Here is a 13,578-nt window from a genome sequence, read left to right on the forward strand (position 1 = left end):
ACCTATTTCTTATGATCTACCCACATTTTTTCGGTTCATCATCGAAACTGACCAGCATCTCAACCATCCAAAGCCCCATCTTATTTCTAAGCATTAGCATCACATACCGGAATTCGTGCCATTTTTTAGCTTTTTGGTTTTTGGTCAACGTTTTAATCCGTTTCTGCGGCTTAATTAATTTTGTGTTTCTTTCTATCTCTCTTAAGGATACATTTTACGCTACATTGTAGATGTTTTTCCATTAACATTTTTGTTGTTTGTTTGTGACTTGCTCAACTCTTCGACATTAAAAGTTTCTGCGATTGCCCGGCAAGTTTTTCGCTCGCTTTTTTTATTAGAACTCTATGAGTTCCGATTGGGACAAAAACTTTGTCGGTTGTGTTGCATAAACAGGAAATCGAATGCCGAAATGTCGATTCGATTGCTATTGCTGGTAAACATAACAGTCTGTTATGATTATTTATCATTGCCTGATTTGTTGGGACAACATTTGTATTGTAATCATCTGCTGCGGGTTTTGGGGTCTGACTGGTTAGATGCTCTGTTTATTTATAGACGGATGATTATGATGGTATTATGCATAATTTGGCACGAAACTGCTTAACTGACGGAAATCGGACATCAAACAGTGATTGGGTCTTGATGTCTAAGGCCATCGAAATGCTTAAGATGGAACGGCAGAGGCTGAGATATGAAATTCTAACTTTATTTTGGGGAACGTTAGTTCTTTATGGTAACTGCTGGTTGTTAACTTTACTGTTATTTATAGCAGGGAAATTTCATCGTAACATGTTATTTGCATAAACTTTTACTTTTCAATAGACTAGATAAAGCGGGTCAGGTTTTTAACGGGTCAAATCGTTACAAACTTGTTCTAAATGGAAGAGTTTTGTGAAATGTTTTTTACTTTGGTTTAATTTGTTGTTATTTGTTCGAATTTTCTATGATAAGCCAATGAGTTTTACGGATTCTACATTTACTACTTAATTTTAAGCTTCTTGGTTGTAATTATGTTTTATGCAGACGTAGTGCACTTAGTTTCTATCGATTGGCTTAACGTTGTTACCATACATGAATTACAAATACTCGTACTGTAAAGTTTACAAACTGAAATCATGATTCCCCCAGGGATCTAATTAGACCAACACCAAACTACAGCATCCAATAACTTATTCATTTATTCTGTTTTGCATGTAGCTCGACCAATGCCCAAATAATGCATCTTCTGTCACATTCCCTACATCAATATAAATCATCTTTGGCTGTCCATGAGCTGACAGCAAATCTCTTAATGTATACAAATCATATTTTCCAATTCTAGCGCTTGTAACCTTCATCTCCAACCGAAAATAACCCATTCTCCCTAGATCCCAAAGGCATCGCCCAATTCACGTAGCAAATCACTTTACAACTGTCAGACAAACAATGCCAACAACTGATGGCCAAGAGAGGATTGAACAGAAACTGTGGCCAAAATGTTTGAAAGGGAAAAGGGGTGGCAAAGGGCATGGGGACAAGAGGGCGTGGCAGATGAAAGATATCTCTCACCGGATCCTGTTCAGGCATTTGACTTTATCACGCAAATTGATTGCTTTGACCCGAAACGATTGACGAAATTTGATTGATAACTTATTAAGTTGCCCATTGTCTCTTTGCGTGTCTGCGTGAGATGTGGGCGGGGAACGCCCCTATCTAATTTTTGCATGCTGGCAAAACTTTTGTGTGCTCGTTTTTTGATTCACGCATGAGTGAATGGCTAATAAAGATAAATATTCAAGATGCCAGCTGGAAGACTTCCCCCAATTTCGCCTCTCGTTTTATCTGCACTTGCCCAGCAGCAGGTTTTCGGTTTGAAAAAATAACAAAAACACAGATTTAAATCCACGAATATATCACTTTTGTGGTGGCTGACATAAAAAAATATGACAAAAAAAAAACCTTTAAGTTAGCTCGTTGAAATATATATTTTTTTAAAACGCCCAAAGGCCAGACAAAGCACCAGAGATGAGAAGCCCAAAGCCAAAGAAATTATTGGCCGGACCTGAACACCCTAAAAAAAGAAGAAAAATAAACATCAGCATCAACAACAAAAAATGCTAATTCAAAACAAGCAGATTTTGCGGTTTATGCAAATGTCCCTCAGACCAGAAAAATACCCAAACAAGTCATAACAGCAGAGCAACAGCCACAAAAATGCCTCTCGTTTGTATATCTTTGTGTTAAGAATATAGAAATAAATAAAGATTTAATGGACCTACGAGTTTAACTACAAGGCGGTTGAAATTTTTTAGAAATTTATAAGGAATGCAGTCCAATTTGTATAAACCAGAATGCAGGTCATGTATCCTTAGGTAATCTTTTAATAATAGTAATAAAATGTAAAGATGAAAAACATTAGATTTTGGTTTGGGCATTTAATTTAAAATTTTATCCACAATCTCGTCATAAATCATATATCAATCGATTGCTTAGGTAAGAGTTCGTATAAAACGAAATATATTGGCAAGAAAACAAAATAACATTTTGCAGAAAATACAAGCAGACCTTAAGTAAAATGTCTCTCAGCTGCGTCAAACTGTGCAGTTCAAGGCTATTTCGTCTTTGGCCCCAAGTCATTTTACTTTAGGCCACAAAAAAGTTGAAAATAGCAGCCAAGATAATGCCGAAAATGCCTTTCTTTTCTACTTTTTTTTTTTTGGAACTCCTATGTTTATTTAACACACTCGCACACATACGCACATAAAAGCCCAAAATGAGTTTGGCCCAAGAGCAATAATTCATTTTGACTTCCATTCTCGGCTGCCTCTGATGGAAAACCTTTCTCCTCGTTCTATTGCCTTCAAATTGAATTCCAACTTAAACATCATTTGGCTATTTTGAAATGGAAACGATTTCGCATACGGGAGAGTGTTTGTGTTTGCTTATGTAAGCCTGCCTGCTGAGCTGCGATATTGATTACGTTTTTTACCAGCCAACTTTGAATTTCTGTTCATTAGATTGGTTTGATTCATTTTCAATTTTCTATTTTGTTTTTCAACACACGATGTGTGAAGTCCTAAAAATGTATATTTACTTTTCACTCAATAAATGAAACAAAAATTTAAGTTAAGCTGATGATTTGACTTTTACACAAAAGGGAATTGAAAAGTTGACTTCTATTTGATTTCTTTTTTATCGTGTCAATATTCGCTGTTATATCAAAGTAATGCATTAAAGAAGTATTTTATTTACAGTCCCTTGACCGATTCAATGCAAACTTCTCCATTACAAATATTTGACTATTTTGCTTTGGTTAACCACAAACATTTTGCACAAATTATTTGTCTTTTATTTTATATTTGTTTATCACGATTTAGTTACAAAAGAACTTTTCTATCGGGCTTTGTGTAGAAATGCCGGAATTTTGTCGCAAAACTTTTCCTGTTGCCGGTTTTTTTTTGGTTGTGGGGAGGGGAAAAACCGCAAAATGGAAATGCGGGCAACATATTTTCCACTCTACCCACAATTTCCATACAGCTATAAATAATTTTCAAGCGTATCTATTGTTTTTTGATTTTTAGAATAGCAAATCAAAAAGTTGCCATTACCCACTATTAATATTAATCACACAAAATCACTTCTTTTCTTTTTAGGTAAGTCTACAAAGTTTTAAAGCGCCAGCAGTTATTGGAACTTGGGAAATCGCACAAAGATAACAGAGTGCCGCAATCTAAGTTGGTTATGGGGTAAGTGAGACGTGGAAATTGGCTCAACAATTTGGCTCAAGCTCAACACTTTCCCCAGCCCCCATCACCTCCCCCATTTTCCGCCCACTCCAAGTGTGACCTTCAAAGAGCGACAACAATGGCGCATCTTCTTCTCTTCCCATGCTTTTTTTTACCGGCGCGGTGTCTGCCACTTTTTTGGGTCATTTCCGCGATTTGATTTTTGGCTTTTGCTTTCCACTATGTCGAGATCGAGAGACTTCCGTCTTAGCCTTGCACTCAGACCCCAATCTGAAGTGTTTACTGTTTACACTCATTTTCGTTTAAATTTGCATTTTAATTTATTTATCCAACGTCTTTGTTTTTCTCTCTGTTTGTTTTTTTCCTTTCTCGCCTTCTGCGGTGTCCATTGCACAATTCATGGAGTTGCAGTTGACTTTATTGCCGCTTTTGTCTAAGACGTCTGTCATCGATGCACAAAAAGAATGTTTAGATCATTTAGGAAACCAAATGCTTCAAAATTTAAATTGCTTTCAAAGCATATAAAGCTGCAGAGTGACCATGCGGCTTCAAAGAATTTCAGTCACTATGCAAGGTCACACTGCGCCAGGCAATTTAGTTCTCTTACAAAATGGTTTTTTCGCTGTGTAATGCTGCTATTCGCTGTTATTTCTGCCATTTGGCAAACTTAGTCCATTTCTGTTTACATTTCGCCTTCCGGCTTCGCCCGTTTTACTTGCAATTTATGCACTGACCTGTTTTCATTAAAATTTCGTTGCCGTTGTCTCTCTTTCTCATTCTGCTCACATTGCAGCCTCTAATTAATTTGCGCGTTCACTTATGTGGCCTTAGTGCCAAGCACTTGTTTTTACCATTTAAGGGAACTAAAAACATCAAATGAAAGTTGTTTTTAGCAGTCAAATGGTTTTATATAAATGTTCTTAAAAGGCATGCTAATTTATACTACTTTTACACCGATTTTAAAGAGTAACTATATTTTTCATGAAGAAAAAATTAAACGACGAATAAAATTAAACATAAATTCTTGCATCACAGATATGCTGTTTAAATATTTTCAATTCAATAATTCATGTTTAACATGTAAATGGCATCTGACTAATATGCTGAATAATTTAAAATTTATGTCGAAGGAAGTCCGCTCTTGTAGTTAACATTTGAATAAAGGGTAGATGACAGTTTTGCCATATTTGCGGTGTCCTTTTTTTACATTCCTGCCAATAACCTTTAACCAAGCAGGGCCAGAAATGTATTTATATTTATTCCTGTCATGTTTTGTAACCGTTTGCTTGTTTCAATTTATGGCAAATTTATGCATTTAATCGTTAGCCCATTAAAACGATCCCTGACAGTCCATTCAAGTCATTCATTTTTAGCCCAGCATCGGATGCAGAAACAAACTCACACCCGATCTGGACAATAAAAAATGTTTATCAATCCCTGCCACAAGCATGCTTCGAATGCTGCAATGCGAAGCCAAATTTAAATGAGCCGCAAAGCGAAAATAAATGTTTTAAAATATATTTCCTCGCATATATGTATGCACACATTGGCTGTAGGTAACTGCGTCAATTAAAACCTCACAGTAAAAAGTGCAATCAATGATAATTCCAAAGTGTCGCACACAGCCATGGAAACTTGAAAATTAATGCTCTTGGCCAAAAAGTCCATTAACATAAATCGCTTACAGTCAACATATTTTATTTAATTCTCTTATGGAATTACACGGTGATGCAATGAATATTAAAGTGTAGTGTTCTTGTGTGTTCCGAGATTAAAATATGTGATGATGGGATCTAGAGCAAGGGAATCTGTGCATATTCATTATTTTACAAGGCAAATCTTTTGTCGTCAATTTTGTAAGAGTTGTGTAAGCTGCAGTTGGCAGGAGAACTTATAAAACATAAATAATGCATACTTTGCAGGAATAAAATATTTCTGAAATGTATTCAGTATTATAAAGGCTTTAAACATTTTTTTGTATTGAATAGAAATTAAAATCAACCAAAAATATGCTAGCTATGAAACATTTATTGAAAATTCATTGTCAAATTAATTGAATGAAATTCAATTAGTAAAATGCAATGAATTATATTTAGATTCAAATATTCATGGTGGCTATCAATTAAAATCCTAATTCAAGTGGCATGCATAAAATCATTAAATGTTTGTGAGAAATGTTTTTAAATCATCTTTTTAAGAATACGCTTTTAAAAAGATAAGCTGTACCCTTTTTAGTTACTTTTTAAGCTCCATTAAATACCCATTTTACTGATTTTAACACTTTAATCTCTTTAATTTTGTTCAGCTGCCAAATAATAATGATGAGATAATTAGTAAGTAGTTATAGGGTAGGGTCCTATGTCCATCCAGTGTTCTTCTTGGAGAGCACGACCTTCTGCATGTGCTCATCGGCGGTGTGGGTGGTGTGACTTCCGCCCGCATGACGCGGAGTGCACTTGACCATGGGAACACCGGAGGCACCTTTGGTCCAGGCACTCGTCGAGTGGGGGAACTCGTCCTTCCGATAGTAACCCATGATGCCCGACTTGCGGATCTGGCCCAACTCATAGGTGACAATGGGACCCAGACCGGTGGAGCCCTTGGCATTTGGCAAGGAGGGTACCTTTGATCGTTCCACCGTTCGCATCACACAGGTGGTATCGCAGGCCAGACAGGCCAAATCCTGCATGACCTTGACCCTTCCAGCAGCCGCAGCACAATCATCATTGGTCATCTCCATGTACTTCTGCAATGCCTCGGCTATCATCTGCACTCGCCGCTCGATCATCTCCCGGAAGTCCTTCAAACTCAACTCCAAAGCATCAATGCCCAAGGTCATACGCAGATTGTCGATAATCTGCAGGACATTCTTCTCATTCAAACTCACAATGTGCCGCACTTCGCAGAACATCTGCTCCAATCTGGCCTTGTACTCCTCGAGCTGCTCCAGCGACACCTTGGTGGCCAATTGCTGGAAGTCCACCTTCTCGGCCAGCAAAAGTTCCACCTCTGTCTTATCGATCTTCACCTCATCCAAATGGGCAGAGGACTTTTTCAAGATTTGTATCTGAGTCACGCAATCATTGAGGCGAATCAGCATGCCACTGGTCACCTCCTTATTGCTGGCCATATAGAGCTTGATGTCCCTCACTGTTTCCCCTAGATCCTTCATCATGTCCATGAGTCTCTGGGAGTCCTGTTTCAGCAGGGTAGCTGCCAGCTCATTGACCTTATTGGTGAGGGCACAAAACTGGGACTTGAGATCTAGGAGCTCATTTAGCATTTTCTCAGGGGAATAGCAAAGGGGCTGTTCCAGGCCAAGTTCCTCTTCCTCCTCGGGCTTCTCCACTTCGGTGGGCGCACTGGACTCCTCCTGGACCTCCTCCTCCTCCAGGCACTCTTCCTCCTCGGCCCCCACAATCTCACCACTGGACCAACTAACCGAAACCTCATCCCCGGTCGTTCCCATCAGAACCCTCAATTGCTTGGCTATGTGACGAAGTATCTTAATCCTATGCGGATTCGGTTTGCGATCGATCAGCAAATGGGTCATATTGTTCACCTGCTCCATGGTGATCTTCAGTTGGCCGGTAAGATTGCTCACAAATTGTTGCATCTCCATGGCGGCCTGCTCCTTTTGCAATTCGATCTTGGAGAGACGTCTTTCCAGACGGGTTAGATTATTGGTCAGTGAACCATCAACTCTGGCCTTTTCGCGGGTGGAGGATCTGGAGGAGACCCGCGAAGCCTGTGGGACCAAATCTTCTGCCTTGGCCTCGGCTGATTGCTCCATTTGGACTTTTGCTGATCCTGTTTCGTGTTCAGCAGCCGGAGGTTCATCGGGAGCTGGAGTTGGAGCTGGAGTGGGCTCGTGGGTGGAAGCCACTGCTTCTGGCGTAGGCGCTCCAGTTTCCACCGGAGCAGTTTCAGCCGGAGCTGGTTCTTCCGGAGCGGGCTCCTCTGGAGCAGCTTCCTCTGGGGCAGGAGGCGCCACAGGAGCCTCTTCAGCGGGCGGCGGTGGAGGTGGAGCTTCTGCCTCCTCAGCTGGTGCCTCATCCGCTGGCTCGGCAGCGGCTCCTTCTTCGGCATCCGCGCCAGCAAAAAGGCGGAACTTCGAGGTGTTATTCAAGGTCACTATGAAATTAATAAAATAAAATAATAAAAAATTATTTTTGAGTAGCCTTTAACATTAAGTTTAAATGATATTAAATACATTTTATCCATTTCGATTTTTATTAATTTTATTTACATTAATATAACAATTATAGTAAATTTAAAGACAAACAATTGATTTTAATAAAAAATTATTTGTTTTTAACTATAAAATACTTACAGAAAATATGGCTAGTATATAATCTAATAATTTCTACCTGGATTGAAATATTTTCATACTGAACTATGCAAATTAAATGCTGTGTATAATATTGTTTGCAATTTAATTAGTAGATATTCATTTTTTAAATTCCATTTTATATCTGTATACTCAACAGTTAAAAAAATTATTCTCTTAAAACGATAAAAAACCTTTCGAATAAAATAAATATAATATAATAAATATAAAAATCAAAATGTAGTTAAAACACTACACAAAACACACACAAAAAAAAAGATTTTAAAATTCATAACATTTGTCTACAAGCCTATCTTGCTAACTACTAAGAATAGTGACTATCTAGAGTCCTTTCTCTACTCACATAAACTGCTTTGCAAGCGGACATTGGCCGCCATATAGTCCTCCTGCTCGACGACCTCATCCAGGACCTCCAATCGCTGGGCAAAGCACGTGAGCAATACGTGCAGTGCGTAAAAGTTAACATGTCCCGATTCCGGGGAGCCAATGGCCACGTCTATAAGTTCCTTGTAGGTGAAAGTCATTTTGGGCGAAAATGTTCGAATTTAGAGGCAGTTCTCTCAATGAATTTTTCTCCTTTCCGGAAAATTCCAAATAAACAAAATGTGAACTGAACAGAATGAGCTTGTTAAGTGGAATACAAAATTATATAAAGAGTTGATGGAAAATTCAGAGCCCTGTGTTTTCGGAGCAGTTAGTCTAAGGAGTTTACTGGTAAATATGGTGAACTGTTTCAGAATATTAAATTGACATATAAAGCCAAATTTGATGTAACATTTTTAAAGGAATCATTTTACCATTTTCTAGCACATCCCTCAAACTATTTAACAAAATGTTATGGGGGTAAATCAAAATTACTTTACTTTAAAATATTGTTATTAATTATAGACGCTTAAATTGGGTTACTCAATCTCCGGTAAACTCCGCAGAAACGATTTAAATTATGCATTATTAGGTCGGTGTGGGTAAATACGAAATGCGTTTTACTCAATCTCCGTTTTGTGGCTGCGAAAAAATGCTTCACAGCTATTAGGGCTCAATTAATTTTTACACCATTTTGTGTTTAATATTTGCTGCGCGGGCAGTTATTATGATTACGCTCGCTTAATGAACATCATCAACACGGTTAAGTTTAATTTTATGAAGCTGCTTCTGTTGTTTTTATTTTTTTCTCTCGTTTTTGGAACCAGCGGCAGCAAACAAAGATGCAAAATGATTGCGGTGTGTGAGTGAAGATGATGCAATTAAGTTGAGTCGTCGAAAAGTGGGAAAGCCTTGGGCGGGCAGCCAAGACAATGTCTTGCAAATTGTGATTGTTCTCAATCCGATTGAGACATTTGGCCAAAATTAATGTTTCAATTAGTGGTAAGAAGGCCAAGAACACACAGATTTATGTCACTGGAGTGGGAATCCTCTACAAGAAAACCAAAAATGTAGCACATGTGCGATAGTTCGGGGGTAGAATTCCCATTTGTCATGCCTGCAAACGCAAACCATTTTCCCTCAATGTGCGGGCCAATCGACAGCCCTCAAATTGGTTGGTAGTCAATGTTTGTGGCCTCGTAAAATCTAATTTAAATGCAAACGCAAATGTCAAAAATTGTAGAATTAAAAATCACATTCGGTTTGATTCGGGCAGATAGACAGGCTACACATTCCGGCGCATCCAGTTCAACTATTGCTGATAGGGAGTGTATGTAGTGGCTGGCGGTAGACTGGGCGTATGCGCAACATATTTTCAGCAAACTGTCACATCGCGTATACGCAATCAGTCGGCAGTCAGTCAACAGGATGCCACATATTGGTAAAAATTCACACGGATAGTAAAGTCTAAAAAAAGAAAAAATCAAGTAGGGTGGAAATGTAAGGTGTCGTTTAAGGAAATACCCTGTTATAAAGCTATTATATGAACTAAATAAAATCAAAAGTATTTTTTATTGTTTTTGTTGCCTTTCAACATGTGTTTCTTTTTTGTTTGGATAAAACATTTATAATTCATAGTTTATCAATCTCTAAATCCAATTTGGTGTTACCCTTTGGCCCACAGGGTATCATGAAAAATGTCGAAAATCCCTGGTTATCTGCGAGATGCGTTTGAAAGGTTTTTACATCAAACGTCAACCATGTTGATTGAACTGCCTGAAAGCTGTACACCCCTATAGCCCAATTCCTCATCACATACATATATATTTACCCATTTGTGTGGCCATCAAAAATAACAAATTTTTTACCAATGGCAAGCTAAATTTCATCAATATCAAATGCCGAACGACCAAAAAAGTCTCAGCCCAGTATTGAAAAATATTAAAAAGTGTCAGGTTTTTGCTGTCATCAGATTATAAGCTTCATGATGTCGGACAACCGGTTTAAAGTTGAGAAGTTATAAATAAATTTTTGAGCAAATAACTCATGGTTACGGCAAATATTTCATTACAAATTGAAATTCGTAAAGTTTCATTTATATGCCATGCGGTTATTCTGTTTAAAGTATGCCTTTAATTTATGCGCAGACATCAAGCGACAGGAAGGCAGCCGAAATTGCAGCTCAGGTCGCAAAAAGAGTTGGCAAAAACGTCCAGACAGAATCGCACACATACATACATATAATGGCTTTTATGCAGGAAACGGAAACGGAAATATGCGCAATTTCTCAACAAGACAATGTCTGTTGGTAAAACAAAAAGAGAGTAAGAGCGAACAGAACAGGAACTTCTCCTTGTCATTTTCATTTCTTCAACTTGCCTCAGAAACTGCTCAAGTTTTCCTCACTGTTTGAGTTTGCCTCAAATGTTTCTTTGTCTTGGGCGAATTTTTAATATTAAACAGGATTTGCCGAATGGAAAGTAAGTCATAGAGAAACTTTGTATAATTATGCAAGTGTCTGATAAAGCTGCTGGAAGTGTGTGCGAACAATTTATGCATAATTAAAACTTGATTATGCGGTTTTCCGGCCTGGACTGCGTTGGAGTTTTCCTTAATACTTTTTTAAATGAGTTTTCGAAACTGTTTTGTTGACTCTGATTAAGATTTAAAGTGCTGATTTTATTATAAAATCTATTTATCGTATGCAATTGGCTAGGACAGCAGTCTTTTTGTATATCACACTCAATTGTTGGCCCTTCCACATGAGCAAATTAATTTAATTTGTCAATGGCACTCCTGCTAAGGGTCTACGATTTTATGTTTCTGCCAGCTAAGTAAATCTTGTGCTTTCAAGCATTTGTGCAATAAATAAATTGAAAACCATATCTTGTCAATTACTGTGCAGCAATGACTTCTTCGGCAAAGAGATGAACAATTAGAGATGATTTGCATTTGCCACTTGGGTCAAATGCGCAGTGAAGAAGCTAATTCCCGATCTGGTTTTATGTTTTCACCAGCTTCTTCTCCACCATCTATCGTTACAATGGGTCGTAAAGCCAAGTCAAACGACTTGACTTTCTGCCTCACAGCAAGTAGCCCAAAAGCAAGGCAAAAGCAAAAGCAACTTCAAGTTGGCTGGAAATCTCAGTTGGTGGCGAACAATGGCCGGCGATAAATGGCAAAGTCGCAATAACATTAACCGTTAGCCTGGCCCACCCCCAACCCCTTTTTCCCGCCCCCATTGCGCTTCCTATGCTTCTTCTTCTTCGGGCCAAAAATGCGCCAGTTGACCCAATTCGTATTGAAGCGCGTTCCCAGCCAACTCAACATCAACTCTTTCAAACGGATCGGATTCAATCGCCACAGCAACAACAACGACGGCGATTCCATTTTGTCTCTGCTCCCATATTTGGAGCAGCACACACAGACATGCACAGAATGTTGGGGAGACAATGCACTGAGAGAAATTATCAAGAGCTGGAAATATAAATGTCTTCTAAAATCGTATTTTTAGCTTAGGGCATCCATTGTACATTATAAAGGGCCAAACTTTGTTTAGCTATATTTCAATCACCAAAGTTAAATTTGTATATTTAAAAAAATCGTGTCCTAGCACCATCTTTCTTGAAACCGTTTGAGTTATATTCTTTCCATTATAAAAAGTCGTATACACAGAGAAAATTCTGACGTTCTCGTCTGACTTAAAAATGTTCTTAAAAATAGAACGACATTTTTAAGTTGAAAATGGTTTTATTTTGCTCGAATTAAGTTAAATTGGCTGTATTTATGTACATTGTATATCTCAACAAATAAACTATTAGTTCAGTCCGTAGTGTATACTTAAAAGATGTTAAATAAACTCAATTTAACTTTTCTTTAAGAACGAATGTTCTCAATTCAAGAGCAATGTTCTTGGATATTTCTTTCTGTGTAGTCTTGTATATCATAGCATCATAATAATTTTTTTAATATTTCTGGATCACACTCAAGAAAATGTATAATAGTCCTCAAATATTATTAAATAATCATCACTACCTATATGATACTGAATGAATTACTAAAATGATATAAATGAAATACCAAAAATACTATTATTCAAGATTAATATTCTGATATATTAAGCAATTTCGTACATGCAAGTGGAATTAACTTCAGAAAAGTTCTAAATTTTTATAATGTATTTCTCTCTGTGTAGTGTTGTGTGTTTTAAGCAGCCCATGCTGGCACTTATTCCACATTGTCTACTACTCCGCTTCTCCCCCCGTCCACTGTTTGTGCGGCAAGCCGCTGACGTAATTTACTTGAACATCGCCAAATGCATTTCCTATTAGAGATGCCCAAGTGGCTCAGGCAAACTGGCAGTAGTAAGGTGCGTTCGGCGTTACGCAAAAACTTAAATGGCAAAAACTGAAAATGGGTCAGTGAGGGAACGAGTTATGATGCGATGGTTTCGGTGGAAGTGGGTCAGCGTACTTTTATAGGCTTTGATTGATGGATTGATTTGAGTTTAATGTACTGCTTTTTACTGTTTTCTCTGGCTAATTTAGAAATGCCTAAGGAATTAATTGTTATGCACAACCATGTTTGAAATGTTGAAATTTCTAAGAGCAATTCAAAAATTTTTATTTTGTTACCTTTACCAATTTGTACAAAAGTTTAGGATAAGCCAAAGAAGCCAAAGTAAACCTATATTATTTTTAACAATTTAGATTACCTACTTTTTAATTGTATTATTACAACATTTTTAAAATATATATATATATGTATATTTGAATAGATGCTTAAATTATTTTTAAAATTTATTTTCCCTAATAACAAACCCACTCCCTTTCCCATCGCTATTTAAGAGCAGTGTAACCCAACTCAGTAGCCGAAAATCCGACCGCAGTTAACTTGGCGCAAATGTTTGCGAGGCCAAGTGTTCCCCTAGCCAACACTGCGTATGTGTGTTTTTGTGCCAGTACGTAACTAACCGAGACTCTTTATTTGTCTACTGATGGAGTTACTGTTGTTGTACAGCCCTTCCAATTGGATTTCCAATTTCCTTGACCATTGAATCGTTCCATTTTTCATTGAATTCTTGGCGAAAGAAATTTAAACTTTTCCACTCCGCTTTCGACGTTGCCAATTTAATTAGCC

General features: G+C 37.7%; 2 protein-coding genes across 5 annotated transcripts in view; one reads left to right on the plus strand and one right to left on the minus strand.

Moving 5' to 3' along the window:
- Nucleotides 1-13,578, plus strand: part of LOC119545997 (leucine-rich repeat and fibronectin type-III domain-containing protein 2) — a 57,083-nt gene that overhangs the window by 25,201 nt on the left and 18,304 nt on the right. The gene's annotated exons all lie outside the window — the stretch shown is intronic.
- On the minus strand, nt 6,012-8,786 carry LOC119546000. Its single transcript, XM_037851998.1, has 2 exons — nt 8,420-8,786; nt 6,012-7,859 (listed from the first exon to the last, which is right to left on the minus strand). The coding sequence occupies exons 1-2, from the start codon at nt 8,598-8,600 to the stop codon at nt 6,082-6,084; spliced, it is 1,959 nt and encodes a 652-aa protein (XP_037707926.1). The 5' UTR covers nt 8,601-8,786; the 3' UTR covers nt 6,012-6,081.

The sequence above is a fragment of the Drosophila subpulchrella genome, chromosome 2L (genome assembly GCF_014743375.2).
Source record: "Drosophila subpulchrella strain 33 F10 #4 breed RU33 chromosome 2L, RU_Dsub_v1.1 Primary Assembly, whole genome shotgun sequence".
Classification (NCBI taxonomy): domain Eukaryota; kingdom Metazoa; phylum Arthropoda; class Insecta; order Diptera; family Drosophilidae; genus Drosophila; species Drosophila subpulchrella.

Bases quoted from the DNA above. Each gene is read 5' to 3' on its own strand.
- LOC119546000 (XM_037851998.1), bottom strand. From the start codon at position 8,600: ATGACTTTCACCTACAAGGAACTTATAGACGTGGCCATTGGCTCCCCG. The intron at 7,860-8,419 runs GTGAGTAGAGAA...TTAATTTCATAG, and splicing joins CCGCTTGCAAAGCAGTTTAT to TGACCTTGAATAACACCTCG.